General features: G+C 49.9%; 2 protein-coding genes across 4 annotated transcripts in view; one reads left to right on the top strand and one right to left on the bottom strand.

Annotated features, from left to right (window-relative positions):
• The window catches only part of HNF1A (HNF1 homeobox A), a 26,467-nt gene extending 11,274 nt beyond the window's left edge, over window positions 1-15,193 (top strand). The window contains exons 2-10 of one of the 3 annotated variants that reach the window (XM_063315474.1): window positions 695-894; window positions 2,198-2,384; window positions 3,715-3,953; window positions 5,819-6,027; window positions 7,415-7,613; window positions 8,904-9,095; window positions 10,248-10,369; window positions 11,884-12,025; window positions 13,708-15,193. In XM_063315474.1, coding sequence (XP_063171544.1) covers window positions 695-894; window positions 2,198-2,384; window positions 3,715-3,953; window positions 5,819-6,027; window positions 7,415-7,613; window positions 8,904-9,095; window positions 10,248-10,369; window positions 11,884-12,025; window positions 13,708-13,733 — 1,516 coding nt within the window. In that variant the 3' untranslated portion in view covers window positions 13,734-15,193. Of the gene's footprint in view, window positions 1-694; window positions 895-2,197; window positions 2,385-3,714; window positions 3,954-5,818; window positions 6,028-7,414; window positions 7,614-8,903; window positions 9,096-10,247; window positions 10,370-11,883; window positions 12,026-12,905; window positions 12,956-13,044 lie in introns of those variants that run through there. The other 2 variants (XM_063315473.1, XM_063315476.1) reach the window with 2 other exon arrangements.
• C15H12orf43 (chromosome 15 C12orf43 homolog) overlaps window positions 14,514-23,001 on the bottom strand; it is a 9,766-nt gene continuing 1,278 nt past the window's right edge. Inside the window, exons 2-6 of the mRNA XM_063315479.1 lie at window positions 20,199-20,244; window positions 19,348-19,446; window positions 17,160-17,233; window positions 16,714-16,807; window positions 14,514-16,022 (exon numbers count right to left, since the gene is read on the bottom strand). Of these exons, the coding sequence (XP_063171549.1) occupies window positions 15,665-16,022; window positions 16,714-16,807; window positions 17,160-17,233; window positions 19,348-19,446; window positions 20,199-20,244 (671 nt within the window). The 3' untranslated portion in view covers window positions 14,514-15,664. The remainder of the gene's footprint in view (window positions 16,023-16,713; window positions 16,808-17,159; window positions 17,234-19,347; window positions 19,447-20,198; window positions 20,245-23,001) is intronic.

The raw sequence follows: 23,001 nt of genomic DNA, 5'->3' as shown, positions 1-23,001 counted from the left end.
CACACACACGGCAGAGTGCCTGGGTTTGGGATGAACCAAACTTCTGCTGGGCTCCAGGTTCTTCTCAAATGCAGGGAAGCTTTTCTGTGATGTTGCTTGAAGGCTTGGCTGTCAGCTGGTTACTGAATGGGGGGGGGTGAGCCTCTGAAAAGTCACACATCAAGCCACGCCGACATGAAGCTTGGCCTGAAGTATGCCTTTGCTGTTCACTGTGCACTAGAAATTGTGTTCATTGAGGCTTGATTGGGTTTGCACAACTCGCTGCAAGGGGAAGAAGGAACAACCTTGAGGAACAGGAGGAAGAGCCACCACAAGACAACGGTCAGATAAGAGGAAATTGAGTCCCGGCCGGAACTGTAACCTGAGAACAGCTCAGGCAAGACCCTCCCTGGTTCTCACAAAGATAAAGGAAGGGAGGGGGAAGCAAGATTCTGCTACTGTAGCCTCGGAATAAAAGTAGTCTGAGCATGCATGATCCTGGCTTCCTAGTCAGCCTACTTTGACATTCACTGGGCTAAAATAGGGCTGTGGGGATATAGCCAGCGTCTTCACACGTTGCAGGATTCAGAGACCGTAGAAGGTGTACTCATTTGGAGGCAGCATGTTGCATGAACCCAGCAATTCTGGATTGTATCTCAAGATTCATGGGGCCAAAGCACCCCTCCCTCAGGCAGGTGCTTTTGGTCTCTTCCAGGGAGGATCCCTGGAGGGTGGCCAAGATGGTGAAGTCCTACCTCCAGCAGCACAACATCCCCCAACGGGAGGTGGTGGACACGACGGGCTTGAACCAGTCCCACCTCTCCCAGCACCTCAACAAGGGCACGCCCATGAAGACCCAGAAGAGGGCGGCCCTGTACACCTGGTACGTTCGCAAGCAGCGAGAGGTGGCCCAGCGTAAGTACAGCAGCCGTCAGCATCCCTTCCCTCCCTGAAGGCCCGAATTCCGGGAGGGGCCTCTGCTCCACGCTGGAAGCAGCCTCCCCGGAGGCATTGCTCCTCGGAGCAGGATTTCCCAGCCCAGAGGCAGACCTGGAGGAGATGGTGCCTGAGGCCGGGAGCCCTGAGAGCCAGGCCAGACTTGCTCCTTCCAGGGCTGAGGGCTGCCATGGGCTGGGGGCAATGCGGAAGGAGTGGGAAGAAGAGGTGGGCTTTGGGAAGGCTAATTATTCTAGGCATGAGATACTCTGGGCCAGTTCTAAGGCTTGACAGCCATTTTGTCTTGGTTTTCATTGACAGTTTTTAGCAGGAAATGGCCAGATGTTAGCCACAGTCAGAGAGGCCTCTGAAGCATCTGCAGAAGTTTGGGGGATTAATATTATTATTATTATTATTACAGGTAGTCCTCATTTAGTGACTGTTCGCAGTTATGACAGTGATGAAAAAGTAACTTTACAACCAATCCTCGCATTTATGACCTTCTTAGTCTGTAAAGCAAAGGAAAGCTGAAGTAAGATCATAAGCACAGTCATGGTTCCACTTAGCAACCACTTCACTTAATGACCAAATTGCTGGTCCCCATTGTGGTCACTAAACAAGGACTACCTGTATTATTATTAGCCCCTCCTGGATTGCAAGCTGTGCAGAAAATGTTTCCTGTGGAAATGTAGCAATTTGTCATCCTATGGGTCTGAAATCCTGATCCTTGTAAACTTTGAGGGGTCTGTGAGTGGAGGCCTATACCCCCAAAAAGAAGATGGGGTCAAGAGAAAGGAATAGGCAGCAATGCCATGACGATTAGGTTTAACTGAATTAAATTTCATTTAATTGTACATATACATGTAATTAATAAAAACAGCTCATATGGTGACTCCCTAAGCATTTAATTGTGTCCTCCTTCTGTCATGTGCATGCTTAAAATTTCATGGCAATTTTGGGATGGACTTTTTTGACAACGGTCATACACTGCAAGATGATGGATTTTGGAGGTGGGATCGAAATCAGGGCCCCATGATATGTGAGCAACTCCCATTACTCCCAACCAGCAATGGCCTTTGGTCCTGGAGGGCGACCAACTGGGGAAAGCTAGTCAAAAACAGAAGTGCCAAGGAAATAATGCCTCCACTCCCAGGCCCAAGAAAACATGCAAAAGCGTTTTTTGCTTTTTTCTCCAGTAGCAGTAACTTAGTTTCCAGGCCTCAAGAGCTGATGCTCTCTTGCTGGATTCTCTGCAGATTCCAACCCTCTTTTTGCCTTCCAGAATTCACCCACGCCGGCCAGGGTCTCATGGTGGAAGACCCCATGGGAGAGGACCTTCCAGCCAAGAAGGGCCGAAGGAACCGCTTCAAGTGGGGCCCAGCGTCACAGCAAATCCTCTTCCAAGCCTATGAGAGGCAGAAGAACCCAAGCAAGGAAGAACGGGAGGCCCTAGTAGAAGAATGCAACAGGTACTGGGGGAGAAGGGCACTGCCTCCTACTTGTCCTGTGGCCACTTGTCCTGGGGAAGGCCACCTCAGGAGAAGACCTTTGGATCCCACTTGTGGACCGCCCACAGGCCACCACTGGACAGGCCGTGCCAGATTGAAGGCCTCTTGGTCCAGCCCCACAAAGCAGGGCCTGTCTGTTCTTACCAGTCAGCAAGTGAATTCAGCTCGTGTTCAGAAGCCTTCCAGGCACCAGTTGGGAGGGGCAGCCGGAATTTAATTAATTTCCCTCAGTCAAGCAGGAAAGTCTGGTCCAGATGGAAAGGGAGTGAATGCTTCTTCAGCCCTCCATCTCTATTTTGTTCCAAACTAACCTTGAACAAATAACCAAATCTGAGCACCAATAATTTGATGCTAAAATGGGACAGCACTGAGAGATTCAGCACAATCATAGACTACAATTAGTGCAGTGCAGCTGCCAAGAATAAATATATGAGAGCTTCCCTGGGCTATTCATGATAAAGGCTTTCAAACTTCCTATCTCTGGAGAAGCATTTCTACAAGAATTTGCCTGTTCAAAAGACCTGAACCTTGGAAAAAGGGCTGGATTCCTACCTAAGTATTTTGGGGTCCATCGGCACCTGCTGTGGACTCTGCCAGTTCTGGCGCACAAGACTTCTCTGCCACTGCATGTTGGGCTAAACAAGCCATCTTTCAGGATGGTGGTCACCATGATGTATCTTCTTTTTGAGGTCTGTTCGAACAGTTTGCCAAAGCGATGCACAACACCTCTTAGTTCGCCTATCAACTAAGCCATAATATGCTCTGCTGGGTTTGGCTTAGTGTGTTATGTAAATCCAGCAATTGTGGGTCATGAATCACAATTTATGGTTTAGCACAACTGTAAACTTGGTCAATAAATCTCGGTAAGGAAAATCATGGTTTTCTCTGGCACAGAAGCCTTAGCTCTTGCTGGGTTCATATATCACCTCAGCCACAACTAAACAAGGCACGTTATTGCTTAACCTCGGTTGAATCAACCCAATCTCCGTAGCCATGGGTGCTTAATGTGCTGTGCACTGTAATAATTCTGCCTTAAGCACACCGGGACCGCATGAGATGCTAAACCAAGTCACTGTCGTCCTTCCCTACAGCCAGCCGCAACGTATTCTTGAGGTCTAAAGGTCACCTTGGCTTTTCCCAACCTCCAGATGTTTGGGAATCAGAGCTTCCAGAATTCCCAGTCAGTGTGCTGAGAGTTCCAGGAATTGGGCTGTGCCATATCGGGATCATATCAGATGGGGGAGGCCCGCGGTTGCCCCAGGCCTGACCAAGCCGTGCCCTTTCTCGGCAGGGCAGAGTGCCTTCAGCGGGGCGTCTCTCCGTCCCAGGCCCAAGGGCTGGGCTCCAACCTGGTGACTGAGGTGAGGGTTTACAACTGGTTTGCCAACCGCCGGAAAGAGGAGGCCTTCCGGCACAAGCTTGCCATGGACAGCTACAACGGCCCCCAGTCCGGCTCCGTTCCTGCCTTGGCCTCTCACGGCTCCTCCTCCCTCCAGCCAGTGACTCCGCTCTCCCCAAGCAAAGTCCATGGTGAGTGCCTGACAGAGGGAGCGGGGCAATGGGAGGCCCCCAGGGAGGTTCCAGGGACTCGTCCAGGGTTTCTCAACCTCAGCAACTTTAAGCTGTGTGGACGTCAACCCCTCGAACTGGAGGTTGAGAAACACTGGACTAGGAGGTGTGACTGTCCACAAAGAGGTAGACGTAGATTTAAAGTTCCGTTTCTGAGTGAAACAGGAAGATGCTGGAAATTTGCTCCCTTTCTGCAGTTCCACACTAGCCTCAAGTTCTGCCATGCTCTTCGTAGAGGGGGGAGAGGGAGGTTACGGCCTCCGAAGGGGGCTGACGCACTTCCCACATAAAAGGTAAAACATGTGGAAGCTGCCAGCTCCACTAGACTGGAAAATCAACTCCACGGGGAGACTAGAACCGCCCTCTGTTGAGATTGGCTCTGGCACAGAATCGTGCAAGCCCGGTTGTGCCGTGCCTCCCCTCCGGCTTATACCCCAGTGAATCAGGGAGGCGTCTGCCTGAGTCCCTTCCAAATGCTATCGTGCCTCTCAGGACTTAAGCAGGGTTTCAACCTTCTTTGCTTCTGTAACGATTCTTGCATATTTCTGTCCAGGTCCTCTCCCTTACTCTCTACACATGCATTGCTTTGCAACATTCCAGTTTCCCATTTAATTGTTTTAAATTACCACAATCTAACCAAATCAAATCAGATCGAATGGAAGATGGAGCCTGACAGTTGCCAAAGGTGGTGTTGGCGGGGGGTGGGGGCGCATTGGGATCCAGGGATTTAGTGTGTGGCACAACCTGCCTGGACCACCTTTGGGATATGGGTGAGCCTGCTGAGCACCAGGTATATCCAAGCTGTTTGGATGGATGCTTGGGGTCCTTCAGCCTTCCTGCCTGGACCCCAATGAGAGGGTCATTTTGAGGTGAGGGACAGGTGGCCAGAACGGACTGGCTTCCCCAGCCTTGATGCCGCCCTCTCTTCCCTCTTTCCCCCTTTGGGGGCTGTGTGCGTGCGCGTGGGAGGACAGTTGAAGGGCCGCAGAAGGAAACGTAGAGGCTGTGACCCAATCAACATGAATTTTTGTCTTGCTTCTTTTAACCACCATGCACACAAAAAGCAACAGACTCCAAGCCCCACAAAGGTTGCTGGAATGCCTGTCCAAGTTGACTGGCCCAATAGTCCCAGTTGATACGTCTTGCCTGAGACATCTTGGCTGGTCCGGCACAGGGCAGAGAAAAGAACTTCCCTCTGGTCTGCGCAAGACAGGATCTGACGTGTTGAGCAATCATGTCCTGGGAGAAATGCCGGATGGGAGGAGAGGTTCCTCCTGCTCATAAAGCATCTCGTGGTGGTGTTGGCTTGAGGGCAAAGTCACGGCTTATTTTGCTTACTGTTTTCAGACCCAGAAAAGTTGCGCCCGCAGATTTTGTTCTTGTGCTGCCGACACTGAGGGGTGTAAGCTGGGGCTGCTGGCATTCCTGGATCGGTGGGGTTCCTTGTGTGATGCCTTTGGATACCGGGTGCCCAGAGAAAGGGGCCCGGGCCCTCGCACAGTCCCCCAACCCTGGCTGAGGGTTTCAGTGCCCCTGCTGGCCCCTGAGCCTGGGCCACGAGCAGAGCAGCAGTGGGCTGCCTCTCGGGTGGGGGGGCCCTGCCACTTCCTCTGAAGGGAAGGCACTCCTTGCCCAGGGGGCTTCCAAATCCCGGCTGTGGACCGCCCTGCTCTGGGGGCCCTGGGGCAGAGGGGCAGAGCATGGGCTTTGCTGACCACAGCGGGGGCAGGGCAAGGGTATCTCAGTGCCATCAGCCTGAGGACCCGCTGCTGGAAGAACTTCCTGGCCTTTGACTTTTGACTTTCTTGCCACTGTTGTCCTTTCAGAGCCATCTCCCCTCCAGCAGCCGCAGCCGCAGCCAGGCCTCGCCTTCTCAGACCCGGGCCTGAGGTATGGCCAGCAGCCGGTCAGCGAGACCGACTCCCCCAACAGCAGCCAGCACAGCTCCATCGTGACCACCCAGGCCATCCTGCACCAAGCATCCTCCCCAAGCCTCTGCCTGGCCGGGACTGGCTCAGGACCGGACACCAAGCTGGTGAGCGACGCGTGCTGAGGCCTTGCGGGGCGCTGGGAGGGGCACATCCGGGCTGGGTTCCCAGAGCCTGCCAAGGCGCAGAGGGGCACATCCTGCCGCCAGGGAGAAGCACCCCTGGCAGTCTCTGCCATCCTTTCTGGGCGCAATTGGGCACTTCCCCATCCCGGTACATTCTGGCTCTGGTGTGCCAGTAAGGCAGACTGTTAAAGGAATGTATATAGACACATTGTATTTATATAGCGTATGGTGGGTACCTGACAAAGGAAAGGCACATACAAACACACAGTCCACACAATTATGCACAAAACTTCTGCAGGGAGACAGGAGTAGCCTCCTAACTGGGTGTCCAGTTCAGCTATCCAGGCGATTGCTGCTGGCGTTGCTTCGTGCAGCTCTTCTGAGGAGCCAGGAACACACATCTGGGCAGTCTTGCACAATGTGTTTGATAGTTTGTGTATCGGCACCACAGTTGCAACAAGGAGGGTCTTTCCAGCCCCATTGATACGGAGCGGAGGCAGTCCTTCCAGTATCGCATCCGATTCTGCTCAATTTCGTCCAGGCAGAGTGAGGCAGGTTAAAGCCAGGAGGCTTGGAAGAGGGACCACTAATGGCCAAGCTGCGATGTGGCAACTTGGGCCTTTCCTCTCTCCAGGCATTCTTAGGGTTGAACTGGATAGATGTTAGATGTACGGCTGCTTTCTAAGCTGGCCTACGAGATTTTAGTCTCGTGGTGGTCTGTTCAGTATCCTGATGAATAGGGAGGGCCGTGTGGTTCAGCGTCCTTGACCATAACCAGGCGAGGGCTTGTTGTCGTCTGATGTGGGGTGGAATAATATTGCTGAGCACTGGTAGCCAGTACACAGGCGTAGCATGCTGTGTGCCAGAGATGATGCACATTGTCTGGCGGAGTTGAACATTGACTAGTCAGGTGTGGGAGCTGTTAAGCCACACGCCAGCACAATATTTAGCACAATGTTAAGGGAACGTTACCTGGCAAAGATTGCCCAGGGTACTTAAGTCCAAGCTGGGTGCTGACTCTAGTGTAACGTAACAGGAGAAGGAGTAGCCAGGATCAAGACCCGCCAGGTCAAGCAAAGGATGGCAGAGAGCCTTGACCTGAAGTCTTTGGGCACTAGCGTGGCCCCCAGGTGCTGGCTGGGGGCCATGCTAGTGCCCAAAGACTTCAGGTCAAGGCTCTCTAAGTGCTCTCTCTAAGACAGTGTTTCTCAAGCTTGGTAGCTTTAAAATGTGTGGACTTCAACTCCCAAAATTTCCCAGCCAGCATGGCTGGCTGGAGAATTCTGGGAGTTGAAGTCCATACATCTGAAACTTACCAACCTTGAGAAACGCTGCTCTAAGACCTTCTGGCTTCCTTCCTGTCCCACAGATCTCTGTCCCAGGGGGCTCGCTTCCCCCTGTCAGCACCCTGACAGCGCTGCACAGTCTGGAGCAGAACCCACATGCTCTAAGCCATCAAACGCAGAACCTCATCATGGCCTCGCTCCCGGGGGTCATGGCCATTGGCCCTGGAGACGCACCTTCCCTGCCGACGTTCACCAACACGGGGGCCTCCACCCTAGTCATTGGTAAGTGAAGAGACATCTGGGGGGGAGGGGGCTCTTGATCAACACCATGAAAGGAACTGACACCTGTGGGTATGCAGGGCAGTCCACTCCTGTGGAGCCATGCCCTTCTCTCTCCAGTTTGTGCATGCCTTTCTAACTGGTAGGTGCTTCCCACTGATGGAGTTTTTAAAGGTTAATAAAAGAACTCCAAGCAGCTAACAGCAATCTTGCAGAGTAGAGGTGTGAACCAAAAAAAGGAACTTGCACATTAAGCTTAATTGCATTCAGAAATAAATTCAGCCTTCACACAGTAGTTAGGTGAAGAAAAATAGAGATAGCTTACTTTTATTCAGTAAGATCTGGATACAGGTAGGTTCATAGTGAAAAGCACTTAATCACTGGTTCTTTGTAGACACTTTCTATGTGGAATAGAAAGTTTGCGTGCAGGCAAGATGGAAGGGGGAGGAGCTGCATGCAGCAGCAGCTCCTGCTTGCATGTCTGCCCAGAAGGGTAATGGAGGTTGTTAATCCCCAAGCCCAAGAAGAAGGAGGAAGTGGAAATCAGGTGACCCAAGTGACATCCCACAAGCACAATAGAGATGTGTTTGCTAGAGAGACCCCCATATGCTTATGAGGCAATGCTGAGTTGACCCCTGATAATTCCAACACCCAGAGCTTGGGAACTTCCAGCTATGGGGATATTTTTGGGTGGAGAATACTATGGCCGGGAGTAGGCACTGAGCTCAGTCCTCACCCAAAGGAACCAAAGATGCCTCCCTGAGATTTGTGCCCCATGTTAATCAGTTTGAGTCTGTGGCTGGATTCACACATTCCATTAAGTCACAATTCATTTTAAGTAATATTTGAGTAAGCTCATGTCCATAACAGAAAGCCAGAAACCATGGTTTACAAATCAAAACAGCTGGGCTTACATGACACACTAAGAAAAGCCATGTAATGTTTCAGCTCAATGGCTAGGTTCTCAAACTATGCTAAGCCAATTTGCATGGCTGGTTGAACAAGCCATAATGTGGCCAGGTTTGTATATAACAATAAACTAGTCATCACATTTTGCAAAAAAAGACTCTGCTAGGCTAAAACCAAACGATTTATTTATTTATTTATTTATTTATTATTCAAATTTAATTGTTCTTGGTTAGTATGATGCATGAACCCATCCAATTGTGTGCGGGTTTATGTATGGGCTGTGGGTAGTCATGGGGGTTTTGACAGGCTGGCACCTAGATGCCGCAATCCAACAAGCTCTGGGTGGTTTCTGCCAAGCCTGATGTGCGCTTTCCTGCCTCCCAGGTCTTGCCTCCACTCAAGCGCAGAGTGTCCCTGTGATCAACAACATGGGAAGCAGCCTTACCACCCTCCAGCCTGTCCAGTTCTCCCAGCAGCTGCACCCGTCCTACCAGCAGCCAATTATGCAGCAAGTCCAGGGCCACCTCAACCAAAGCCCCTTCATGGCCACCATGGCCCAGATCCAGGCTCCTCATGGTAGGTTTCGAAGTGAGGGCGGCAATCCCGGGAGTTCTCCATGTCAGGCACACACAGATGGGAGCGTTTCTCGGTCCCAGCATGGGTGCTACTACCTGATGCAGCTCTGAGAAAGGCTTGTCCAACTGATAAGAGTTGGGACAGGCATAGTGGGGATCCACTTGGCCTCTGAGAAAGCTACGTAGGTTTAGCTTAGTCTGGGCACAATATTCTCCTGACCCTGGAGACAAAGGCAGGGAGAGGGTGCATGGTAGTGACCATCCGTTCCCACCAGGCTCCCTCTACTAGCAGTTATGGAAAGAGGATGGCCACAAAAGTCTGTTTCCGGAGCCTACCTCAATAAAGCGTAGTTCCTCTGTGGAGTTAATTTTCTGGTCTGGTCTACCTACTGGGGCTTCAGAACCTGGCTCTGTGCCCTGGCCCCGGGTCAGAGTGGGAGATGGACCCCTTGTGGGATGTTCTGGCCTTTTAAAGGATTGCTGATTTTTGCCACACATTCTTTTTTGATGATAAATTATTTGTTTTTACTGTGTTTTTTATTATTGTATTTTGGAAGCTGAGCAGCGTCCTAACAGATTCTCAGTGGCCTATAAATCTCAAAAATACTGTAAGTAAGTAAATAAGTAAATAGAGAGCCCATTTGGTGTCGTGGTTAAGGTACCAGGCTGGAAACTGGGAGACTGTGAGTTCTAGTCCCGCCTTAGGCACAAAGCCATCTGGGGACCTTGGGCCAGTCACTCTCTCTCAGCCCTTGGAAGCAGGCAATGGCAAACCACTTCTGAAATCTTGCCAAGGAAACTGCAGGGACTAGTCCAGGAGTTAACACTGACTCAAAGGCACCAAAAAAAAAAAAGTAAGTAAGTAAGTAAGTAAGTAAATAACTAGATGTACAAGCTTGAGTTTCTTGCACATTATTTTAGGAGCACATTATTTTAGGAGAAGTCCAGACAATAATGTCTTCATCAGACAAACCTTGCTGGGTTTCATTTTTTTCTTATTCCAAATATCCATTATGGATGGAAAAGTAGAACTGAATCCTCAAGCCAGAGGCATCCAAGATCCCCTTGGAGCTGATGGAAAGGAGGACCTCCCCAGCTTGTCCCTTGGGGTCTCCATTGCTCATGGTGCCTTCTTGATCTCCATTACTCCTAGCTCTCTATAGCCACAAGCCAGAGGTCACTCAATATGCCCATACCAGCCTTCTACCCCAGACCATGGTGATAACAGACACAGCAAACCTCAGCGCCTTGGCCAGCCTGACACCAACCAAACAGGTGAGGGGGGACTGTGGGGAGGACACAGCTGAAAGCGCCCCAGAGGCCCACCACACAGGCAGCAACAGAGAACAAGCTGAGCCCGAGCCCTGCTGCACCTGCGTCTGTATCCACAGCAGGCCACACCCAGGCCCAAGAGGCAAGTCTCCCTGGGAGAAGTGACTTCTGCAGAACAAGAGACTGGTGATGTGCAGAAATAATTAGATAATCCTGCTAGCCAAATACAAGTGTGAGTTTGGCAATGTGGGATTAGATCTCTGGTTCCTGCTTAATTTTGCCACCCAAATTTCAAGTGGCAGAATTTTGGGTTATTCTTGGAGAGTTTTCTGGGGCGTGTGCATGCGAAGGCAGAAATGGAAGCACTTTCCCTCCCACAGAGGTCCTGCTCTCATTCCCACCCTTAAGGTTAAACAATATTGGCCCTACCCTTTCTGGTAACGTTACCTGGTTCCTGGAAGGTATCCTGCAGCTCTTTGGTTGGCAAGGGGAGCAGGGTGCGCTCTTCAGTCAACCAAAGCTTGCCTACTCTTGCCTAAATGGGTTGTGTGAACACAGGAAACTTACTCAGGGCCGGTTCTCCTTGGCCATAAACAGCTGAGATATTGCTAGGCAGAAGACAAGAGAAAACAGCGTCTCCTCTATAATGTCATCTGGTTAGCAGAACTTCATTCCTTTGAAAGTTTTGAGATTACCTCTTTCTTAGCTTTGTGGCCAGCCAAGTGCTGATAATCTAATCTCAAGACTTTGGAGGAGAAGATCCAAAGCCAGGGGCAGCATGATTGGCTTTTTTACTGATTTTATGGTATTGTGAGGTTTTGACTTCTTCAAGGGGAGCCAAGGAGGAGGAGGAGATATTAAAAGTGCCATTGCCAATAAATAAATCGAAGGAAACAGAGAACAAGAAGCCAGCCACCCAAAAAGCTAAGGGAAGATCTGAAAACAAAAAAGAGGCTTACAGGAAATGGAAAGAAAGCAAGTCAGGTCACCACGGGAGAGCACAGCCTGGTAGCCTGCAGCTTGAGAGAGAGAGGAAAGCAAACGCTCTGAATGAGATGAAGTTTAGTGAAGGATGCTAATAATAATGTTCAAATAAAGGAACTAGGAAAGAATACATTTAACAGCTGCTCAACGGAGAACTCAAAATGCTGACAGATAATGAAAAGCTTTGGCTCGGTCTTCTTCAGCGAACAGGTGTGTGGACATGTGAGGAGCAGGATGGGTTATAAAGGGGCAGGGTGAAGCCTACGATGTAGAGCAGCACAGTGCATGAGTTTCAGTCCCTGGGACCAAACGAGTCGCATCCCCAGATACTGAACAGCAGAGGAGCTGTCGCTCTGCAAGACCCAAAGCATTTCTTCTGAATGCTTTGGATTGATTTTAGTTTCTAAGCTAAGCCTGGCCAAAACCATTGCTATGGTTATTTGACAAAAATGTCCATCTTCTACTGTGATGCTCTAGCAAGTAGCATGGGCCTGCTATGTAACTGCCTGCGCATTTTCATGATTTCCCCCCAGATCTTCACATCCAATTCTGAGACCCCCACGGAATCCGGGCTCCTGACACCACCTGGCCAGCCTTCGGTCCACCTGCAGGGCCAGGAAGGTTCCATCCAGCAGCACCTTCAGTCGGGCTCCCGCCTGACCTCCAGCCCTGCTGGTAAGGGGCCGCTATTTGCAAACTCGCACCAGAAGTGGCTCAATTTCTTGGTAGATCCCAAAGCGTTTCATTCATAGCCCCCATTTGTGGGGCTATCAACGTAAGCCTCCATATTGGAGCCAACAAAGTTTTCCATTTCATAGGTGATGAAAGGGTCCCTCAGTGCTGAAATATTTTTAAAGCTGTGTGATGTTTTTAATCTCTTCTCAATTCAACTTAACACCTTAAGGCAGTGTTTCTCAACCTCGGCACTTTAAGATGTGTGGACTTCAACTCCCAGAATTCCCCAGCCAGCTTTGCTGGGAGTCGAAGTCCACACATCTTAAAGTTGCTGAGGGTGAGAAATGCTGCCTTAAGGTGTAGCCATACAGCACAAGGACCCCACAGCTGCCTTCACAGAAATGCTACGTCTGGTTATCTTGGAATTTTTTTGCGGCTAACCATGTGGAACCCAGCACACACACAGTCAGTTCATCTTGTATGAGCATGCACAAACACGTGCAGCTAGCTGGGGAAAATCTGCAGAAGCAAGGCACCCCCAAACCCCCTTATGGCTTTGAGGAGATGCTTTGCTCCAGCAGTCCTCTGTGGTGGAGCCCTCCCCCCGAAACGCTCCCCACAGCCCTAAAACAAATGCCAGCGGGTAAGCTTTGCATTCACCTGCCTGTGATGTAAGACGGGGACAGGAATCCTCCTTTCTTACGTGAGGATTCATTTGGCACTGGAGCACCGTCTCAGAAGAGTCATTGTCCCCTGCAAGGCTGAGAGGCACATCTCTTCTCTGATGCCACCAACAGCCAGCCATAAACTGCGTTAGGAATAAAACCTGCTGCCCCTCACAGGTGTTTTTTAAAATAATCACTTCATGTTTTTTCAATAGCTGATCAAATGTGGCTGTGACACCTGCAGGGTGGGGAGGGTCTACCCTCTGGATTGTGAAGGAACGAAATGAGATGCTCCTCACGCAATGTGCTCATGTGCTGTTTGTGCTCCCCCGTCCCCTTCTCCCCACAAAACAGCCTCCTCCGGCAGTTTGGTGCTTTACCAGACCTCCGACTCCACTGAAGGCCACTTGCTGCCCTCCACCCATGGTGTGATAGAGACCTTCATCTCCACCCAAATGGCGTCTTCCACGCAATGATCAGGCAGCCGCTGGACAATCCGCAACCATTGCTGAAGCAGGGGGGCCTCCCTCTCCCTCTCCCATGCCTGACCCCTGCTCCTGGGAGGGAAGGCCTGTCCGTGTCCCGGCCTCCTCCTCTGCCATGGTTGGCACAGCTCTCCCCCACCCCCCGCGCTGTGATTTCAGAGCTCTGAGCAAAAATATGCACCAAGCAAGCAGAAAGGAAGAGCGGGAGCTTGCGCTGCTGAGAAAATCTAGAGGAAGTGGACAGGAAGGGCTTTCAGGGGACCACATTCTTTGATCTGAGGCTGAGCTGTCCCCGGAGGAAGGCTGCCGAGGGACAAGTGGCAGCTCAGCAGAAGAGTGGGGCTCCTTCGCCGCTCCGGATGGGCCCCCAGCGCAAGCCTTGGAGGAAGGAGAGAGCAGAGCTGGAGTAATGTGCCCACAGGCCAAGAACAAATAAAAGGAAGCATTCCTCCTCTTGTAAGTGGGGCAGAACAGGGCACACACCCAGGGCGCTGAACCCTGGGAGAACTTGTGGCCACTGCTTTCTAACCAGATGCAAGTTGGCTACGGCCACAGTGAGCTCCTGGATGCTTCTCAGCCCACAAGCAGCACCTTGCGCAAGGTAGAAAGCGCAAGGAGAGCAGTCACAATGCAAGAGGTCTGAACCAGGCAAGCGAAAGATACTTCCCAGATCTTCTACATCAGTGTTTCTCAACCGTGGCAACTTGAAGATGTATGGACTTCAATTCCCAGAATTCCCCAGCCAGGCAGTTGAAGGCCACACATCTTCAAGTTGCCATGGTTGAGAAACACTGTTCTACATGCTTGCGCATTGCGCATTGGTGCAAGGAACTAGGAGTTTCTGCTCTTGCAGCAATCAAGCATGACAGCTGCATCCCAGCACCAAACCATCCTAAACAGAATACAGAGGAACTGTTTTCAAATTCAAATTAAAAGAGGCACTCATAATACAGATGAGTCTAGCTAAGTAAAACATGGACCTGGAGTTCAAATGCCGAAGGTACTGGAATCTGAGAGTCTCCTCTCCCATTTTAGAAATAAGCAAACCAAATAGCCTGTCCTCATAAATGTTAGTAAAAATAGCAATAAATCCCATCACGTCCAAAAAAGGATGAGCATCATTTCTACAAATTGCTTAGAAACAAAGGGACTTTGTTGCTGCTTCCATGAGTCAAAGAATTTGATTTGAGACAACCTGCATCCCATCAGCTTTTCTCCATCTGCATTTGATAGGCCTCAACCCTCCTTTCCTGGATTCAGACACCCCCAAGTGCTAGGTTGGTTAGGTAACACAGCCTCTGACTGGGCATAATTTGAACCAGTTGCAGAAACAGGAAGTTCTTTTCCCAGAAAGTTTATTTCTGAAGCGCAAAGCATTAGCTGCTCTCTGTGCCTTTTTCTACAGATTGCTCATCTTGAAAACAGACCTTGGAGACACCTGAGCAGTGGCCAGAGGCCGGTGCAAAGGCTCCATTATGTCTGCCGTCAAAAGCAGCAACCCAGACATAGCCCATTACGCCACTTCTCAAACTACAACATTCAAATTTCCTCCACAGTGAACGTTTGGGGATCTGCTACCTTCACTCTCGGCCCCGCTGGGGATCAGTTTCTCCAAACCAAACAGAGAAAGCCAAGATCTTTCTGTTGCTAAGAGAACCACAGAGGGAAACATGCTGGTCAAGACTGAGTGAAAAGGAAAATTAGAACTTAACTAGGCATAAGAACAGTTAGTCTACCCGTAACACTGATGTCCTTGCTTATTTTAGGCTCAAATAATTTTTTACCAGGCTTTTGAATGTCATAAATCGGTAGCCAAGGTATTCCATTTGGGTATTTCAAGCTCCAGGGGCTGCTCTTAGGCCCCGGAGTGCTCTGGAGATTTGACCTCCGGAATTAAGTGCCTCTTCAGCTCTGTCTTGTAAATATATTTAATTTTTGGTCAATCAAACGGGGGAGATATTGTATCTACAATACTGTTATGTGTATTGGCTGTTCATAAAATAAGCATCTCACAGAAACCAGGACCGTACACGTGGAGGGGGGACGTGTAAAAGCAGAGTCACACCGTTCTTCAGATGGGCAAGGTGAGAAGCAGGGAAGCTGCTGCTGCTGCTCCCCCCCAGGCAACCTGTGAAGGGGGTCGTCCATGCCACACCAGCCACACCCCCGCCGTGTCCTGCAGCTCCCAGAGCCCCTGGGGCTTGTCTGAGAAAGTGACAGCCATGGGGGTCCATTGTGATGGGGTGCAAGGGATGCCAGCCCACCCTTCCTCCGGGATTTCCAACTACGGCCCAAGCAGCCAGGACACCCCCACAAACTGCCCTGAAAGTGATGTCTGCAGCTGGAGCTGCTGTTTCCCATCGCCGAGAGAGCCCCTCCATTTCCACAGGCCGGCCCCTCCCAGGATAGACAGCTGAACCCAGCCTCTGGCTTCTCAGGCCAAGCTCAGGAGCTGCCTCCCCCCAGACGTAACTCTCACTGGCAAATAATCATTCTGTCCCTGCTTCTGTTTTCCTCCATTTCTTCTTCTTCCTCCTCTGCACCGAGCCTGTCCGACTGGCAGCCTCTGTGCTCTTGTGGGCCCTGCCAGGACAAGAGGGGCCCTCAGGCCCAAGGACGGTCTGGCTCTGACCCGCTGCTTCAATGGCCCCTTGCTGGCCAACCTCTCTCCTCCCTTTCTTCTTCTTCCTCTTGACTTCCTTCCATCTGGCCTTGGTTGTCTGGCAACTCTGGCCCTGGCCGGAGTCCTGGACCGCCGGGGGTGGCAGGCCGCTTTGCTTCAGGATGTCTGCGGCCGTCACTGCGGCTTCTTGGCATCTCTGCCATTCTGGGTCACTTTCCAGGTCACTGGAAAAATCGCAAGCAACACACGATTATGTTTCCCCCCATACTCAGCAAACATATGAACTCCTATGAACAGGTTACGTTTCTGAGGCTGAAATGGTGCACCCAGTCTGGGAGGTTATGGAAGATCCAGATACACACAAGGGCATCTGAATTAAACCGTATTTATAGGCTGGAAGACCAGCTACGTCATTCCTTTATGAGTGAGTCCTGCTGGCTTATACTTAACCATGGTTAATATTCTAGGTTTGCACAACACCTAACCTCATGAGCTGAGTTTCCACAATATGCTTGGCTAAAATGTGCTTGTTACACCATGTGAGCACAATCACCGTGACATGCAAGCCCAGTCCATTTACGGTTGTGTGTGCGGTGTAAATTCTACCTTGCTGTGCTAGGCAAAGGCTTGTTTAGCGTTAGTTAAAATGTACTGCCTGGGTTCACACAACCCTCTAAGCCATGGCTGGAAAATTACCAAGGCTACCCTTGTTCAGCTGAAGACTGGGGCTTGGCCGAGCACACGAACACAGCAAGCCAAGGCACCCTTCAGCTGGCAGGTCACCAAAGCCGGACCCAGCCTCAGAGGGCCACTGAGACCAGTTTGCCGGCCGGAAGGCTGCAGGCAGGTGGCCGGAGCCGGGGTCTGTCTGCTGCACCTTTTCATGGCGGAGCCCCCCTGGTTCACACGCCTCACCTGGAGCTGGACAGCCGCAACACCAGCCTTTTCCGAGGGGTGGTTTCTGGCTCCCTGCGGTCCCCCGGAACAGAAGAGGAAAAGAGGCGAAAGCCTGTGCCATTTCAGGAAGGAAAAGAGGGAAGGACTCGCGTGAGTGAGTGGCTCAGGCTGGGCTGGGCACCCCTAAGGCTGCTTTCTGGGGTCAAAAGCTGCTGCCCGGAAGAGAGAGAAGCGAGGATCCTGGGAGCCAAGCTTCGCACAGCCTGCGTTGCAGGCACCGACCTCTCTGGTGCCTGCAGGCGGCCCCCTCAAAAGGGGAAAGCCGGTCAGCCAGGTCACCCGTGAGGCTCAGCCCCGACCTCGGGTGAAGCGGGACCTCCACCCAGCCTCAGAGCTCCTGGCATGGCAGGCTGAACGCACAGGTCAAGTTAACCCCGGGGCGCCTCCCCAAGCAGGCGGCTCACCGTCGTCCTCTTCCAGGGAGCCCCCATTCGCGCGCCATGCGGGTAGTGACGGGCACGTCGAGGTGGTTATCAAGCTAGAAGGAAAAGCAAGATTGGCACAATGGAAAAAGGGAGGGAGCCACGCTGCCTTCAAGAGTGGCCCCACTACTAGAAGGCTAGTAGTGAGTTTTCCTCCAGCACCTGCTGTCCGAAAAAAGGGTGACGCTCTGTCTAGATCCCCCATGTAGTGCTTGCCGATCGTCAACACCAGCAGCCAGCCGAGACTCCCAGAAAAGCAAAGGCCGGGCCCGTCGCCCTGGGCCTTGTGAACCGGAGACATGCGGCTGGACAAGCAGAAAGCCTTCTCTCCAGGGCTTCACGGGACACCAGCCAGCTCCCACTCCCGGCAGAGCAGTAACACAGAAGGAGACGGGGAAATGCCAGTCACGAGCCTGCAGAGATGTCTCTGGAAACTATTTCCCCTCCTCCCACACCCAGACAAAGGAATGTAGAAATCCAGGACTTCGGCACGACTGATTTGGAAGTAACGTACCTTAGAGAAGACAGAAGTCCATTTTTAAAGTCAGTTATTTTGTTAAAGGAAGAGTTTCAAAAAAGAAAAGTAAGGTTAATAATCTCTCATCTCGTTTCCACACATCCGTTCAGGTGCCTTAACGGAATATTTTTCCCTTCATCACATTAATTCCGAATGCTGCACACTGTCCCCCCAAATTCACCTCTGGTGCTTCCATCATCCCCAGTCATTGAAGGGTAACATGCAAATACCTCCAACCTATGGATTCCTACCTTTCTAGTGGTTAAGGCAACGGGCTAGAAACCAGGAGACCGAGAGTTCTAGCCCTGCCTGAGGCCTGAGAGCGGGCTGGGTGACCTTGGCCAGTTGCTCTCCCTCAGCCCAGCCCACCTCACAGGGTTGTTGTTGTGGGGAAAAGAGGAGGAGGAAGGAGTCTTAGGGATGTTCGCCACCTTGAGTTATTTATAAACAAATAATAAAAGTGGGACAGAAAATAAAAATAAATATGCAACCACCACACCCTAGATGACACTAATGCACGCTTTCAGACCTGCGTTTTAGCCCTTCTATTAATAAAGAAACCTATACCTTCACTTTTTTTTTTAGATTTTTTTATCCTGCCTTAATTATTTTTATAAATAACTCAAGGCGGGGAACATCCCTAATGATCCTCCCTCCTCCTATTTTCCCCACAACTCACCTGTGAGGTGGGTTGGGCTGAGAGGGAGGGATCAGCCCCAAAGTCACCCAGCCGGCTTTCAGGCCTCAGGTGGGACTGGAACTCTTGGTCTCCTGGATTCTAGCCTGGAGCCTTCACCACTACATCAAACTAGCTCACTTCATCAACTCCAGTCCACAGGACCAGATCACCTTCATTCAGATCTATTACATCATGTTATTTTCTCTTAACTTCACAGACCCATGGCATATCTACAGGGAGTCCTCATTTAGTGACCATAATGGGGCCCAGCAAATCAGTCATTAAGCGAAGCAATCACTAAGTGAAACTGCAACTGCGCTGATGATCTTACTTCAGCTTTCCTTTGCTTTACAGACCTGCAAAGGTCATAAATGTGACGATTGGCTGTAAAGTTACTTTTTCATCACTGTCGTAACTGTGAATGGTCACTAAACGAGGCAATTGCTGATCGAGGACTACCTGTATTTTTCTATCCTTTCTTTCAGTTGTTACTTCAAGCTCTCTGACATTCTCTCCTCTTATGTGCCAAGTCACCATCTCCTGTATGCCATGGTCATCACTAGATGGGTCCACAGATATTGACCTCTGCTACCCACCAAGCCTTTCAAGGAACACGTTTAGTAAAGAAGTGAATGTATAATCCCAAGTATCAGTTTTAGTTATATCCATGTGACATGAAGCACTGCCTGCCAAGGACGATACCACCCGGGTTGGAATATCTGAGCTACAAGCACACAGTGGAGCATTAATCCAAGGATGTTCACATGACTCTATGCAAATCAGGATCTCTAATCTAGAAAGTCCTTTGCAAGCTAGGAATACTGGTGTCTGCATATCACTAACTAGGAGGAATCTGCAGGATACTGATAGACACTTGGGGTGTGAATGTAAAATGTACTCTACAGAATTCTCTAGGAAAAGCTCCCACTAGGGCCATGCCAAAGGGAAAATGTTAATAAAATGCCCGTTCCTACTTGTCCAAGATGGTGTCCAGTTTCTTTGCAACATGTGCTTGAAATTCTGGTGTGGTCTGCAGTTCATTCCCATCCTGTCCACGGTTGCAGATCCTCTCTCTGTTTCAGAAGAATGAACAACGAACATTCAATTATTTTCTTGGAGCATTCCCTTTGCCATAGGAGTAACTTCTGGAAGACATACATCAAGTAGTTGCAAGTCAGGGCAGTTAACCTTGAACAGAATTATTTGGGTGTACGTGGTGATCACTGAGAGTGCTGGCAACTGCAGTTCGTAAGGCCACCCCTAAAATATCGGGGGTGAGGCAGATGGTTAGTATGAAGTGCAGCTGCCAGCGCCCTCCGCAATGATTCTGCTGGCTGGACGTTCCTGGAAAGCTGTGGGCACAGAAACACCTGATCCGCTTCTTACAGCCTGATGCGGGACTCATTTGTCTGCTTTCAGCGTAGTAGATCTCTAATATCTAGACGAGAATCGCGTATGACAACTCACAAGAAATGATCACCAATTCGGCGGACAAGGAGCCTCATCCTGAGTTAGTACTGCCTGCACCAAGAGCGGGCATGCCTTCTTCAGGAGCTGTGCTCCCTCCCCCGCCCGTTTCTGACACTGGAGGGGTTTTGGTAACCAAATCGCCAGCGGGCAGGGACCAGAACTTTTGATTCTTGCCTTTGGGGAGCTGGCATGCCAGGAGTCAAGGATTTCCGCCTAGTCTCCTCAGTGTGTTACTCTTTCACAAATACACGTTTCTCTTACTTCTGGGAAGGAAGCGGTAACCTGCAATGGAGGAAGGGGGTGCCACTGTTTCAGACTGATTTCTAGTACGTGCAATTTGGGACAGTTTAATTACCTGATGCTGGACTCAGCTGCTTGCTGGTTCCTTGTCCAAGAGTTATCTGAAAACAAAAATCCAAATTAGAAAGAACTTCAAGAGGAAACCACCACGCTTGGGACTATAGTATTTGACGGAAGGACCCGTTTACTTGACCCCCAGAATGCAGTGGACAGGGTATCTTGGCTTCATTAAAGCACTGAACAAAGCCTCCTGTGAGATCCAAGCAGGGAAGTTATTAAAATAGGGGTCAGACGATGCTGCCAGCGGATCGATACAGAGCTGGTTGAACCACTGTAACCAGGGTACGCATTAATGGCTCTGTGCTGAGCTGGAGGGAGGTGTCAGGGAGGATTGCAAGCCTCTGTTCTGTGAATGGCCTGGACAGGGGACTAGAAAAAGGATTATCAACTTACAGGTAACAAAAAAACAGCAGGGCTACACTGAGCAAAACCCAGCAAGATGAATTTAAACAGAGACAAAGGCAAGCTCCTACATCTGAATAGGAAAAAAATAAAGCTAAAAACTTAAAAAAACACACACAGGATAGGTGGACCAGATTTGTGAAAGGGATCTGGGTGTCTCGATGGATCACAAGCTGAACACGAGCCAACAGTGTGATAGCACTCCGAGAAAGGCAAATGAAATTTTAGGCTGCAGAAGATAAAAAGAAGAAATCATTCTTTTCGTCCTGTGCTGATCAGATTGCAACTAGTATATGCTATCCAGTTCTGGACACAGGTAGTCCTTGCTTACCAACTGCTCACTCAGTGACCATTTAAAGACACAACAGCCCTGAAAAAGGAGATTTATGACTGGTCCTTGAAGGGATGGCTGTTGCAATGTCCCCACAGTCACATGATCACCATTTGCAACCTTTACTGCTGGCTTCTGACAAGCAAAGTCAATGGGGAAGCCGGTAGGAAATCACAAGTCACAGTCACACGTCACGCTTAATGACCATGGATGATTCACTTAGCAACTGCAGCCAGAACTGATGTTGTAAGTTGATACGGTCACTTGATGTTTCACTTTACAACCACATCGCTTAGCAATGGAATTGCTGGTTCCAGTTGTGGTTGGTAAGTGAGGACTACCTGTACTGCCTTTTAGGAGAGACATTTGCATAGCGGAGGAGGGAAACGACCAAGATTAGAAGAGGAGGAACAGAAGGTTGGTGGCGTTAGGTATGTTTAGTCTGGAGAACTCTGGAGGAGGATACAATCACCTGTCTTCAAATACCCAAAGGGCCGTCATGTACTAGACAGGGCAGAATTGTTTAGAATTGTTACAGGAGACAAGAAATGAAGCAAGTAATTCAAAGCTGCCCAGAGTCGTTGGGAGTTGGGTGGCACACAAGTTTAATAAATTATTATTATTAAATTAAAAGTAACAATGTTTTAGTTGGACATTGAGAAAAATTTCCTAACTTCAAAAGCTGAACAAATGAAACAGATTGCCTTGGGAGACGGTGGATTGTGCTGGAGGGGTTTAAACTGAGGCTGGATGGCCATCTGTAGGTGCAGTAGCGGATTCTAGCATTGGGCAAGGGTTAGATGAACCCCTGATCCCTTCCAACCCCCATATGATCAAAAGTACCTTAATTTTCATGGAGGATCATATAAAGGATATGGCTACCCCTCTGCCTATCAATTACTCTTTTTATAACCAGTGGAATTCTAGACACCATAACCACATTCCTATCAAGCTCCATTCTCAGTCGTCATCCTGGCAGCAGGGAGAGAGGGGGCTCTTTCCCTTTGGTTATGACTGCATTCAGCATCCAGTGTGGCACCATATTCTCCATGCTCCCACTGGGGAATGTGTGGGTGTGTCCAATTCTGTAACCTCCAGTCGTTTGGGGGAGAGTGCCACGATGCAGGTCCAATTTTAAAAAGTGGATCCTGCTGATGCAAAGCTTGACTAACACAATTCCACAGTGGGTGTTTTTATAGTGGGTGTTTCACTTCATTTATAGTGGGTGTTTCACTATAAAATGATACCTTAATGTAGCCAAGAAAAGGAGTCTTCTTTAAGCATTGGCAAGTTCCACACATTAGCATGAGCTAAAACAGGACTGGCTAAGTGTTGGTTCAGCATGCTGTGAGAATCTAGTGGTAACCTAAATATATTGTGCGAACCAGTCTTAGCAAGTTACGAGAATACAGCTGCTGTGTTTTGCTAGCTGGAATTTGACTTGTTGTGAGTCCTGTTGTAAGCCATGGGTTACAAATCAGGCACATCACATGAAGCCAGAACAATGCATAGCTTAGCACAAAGCGTAAAACATTCAATTTCAGTTAATGATTTTGAACTCCAAATGGTTTGTAAGAAACAGAGGGGCAAGCAACTCAGAGAAGTAGAAAGGACACACAGGTATGGCAGCAGCAACACAGCTGGGTGTCAGAGCAGCAGGAATGGAGAACCCAAACCCTGCCACACGAGCGTGGAAAAGGTGTCCTGACCCCAAATGTCTCTCCACAATTTCCTGCTGAGTTCCTCGATCTTAAGATCCTCTCTGGAAGCCTCACCGTCAGATCACAAAACATCAAGACAGGCAAGACCTGCTGGTGCTGGGTGTGGCTTCCTTGGCGGTGATGCTAAAACAAGCTCTGCAGAGGAATTTTTTCCCTCTGTTTGGGTGGCAGGTACAGCACCACTCCTGTCTTTTAATTGCTTGAATTAGACTTGTTCCACAGAGGTCTGTTCACCACAGCCCTCCTCACGCTATCAGCTGACCCACTTTTATGAACTGTCAGCACGTAATATGGGACAGCTGGATTTTTTGCATGCCAGCCATTTTTTCAGTCCTCCCAGTCAG

This window comes from Candoia aspera, chromosome 15 (genome assembly GCF_035149785.1).
Source record: "Candoia aspera isolate rCanAsp1 chromosome 15, rCanAsp1.hap2, whole genome shotgun sequence".
NCBI lineage: Eukaryota > Metazoa > Chordata > Lepidosauria > Squamata > Boidae > Candoia > Candoia aspera.
Note: the sequence above shows the minus strand (reverse complement) of the source record. Positions and strands in the feature narration are given on the sequence as shown.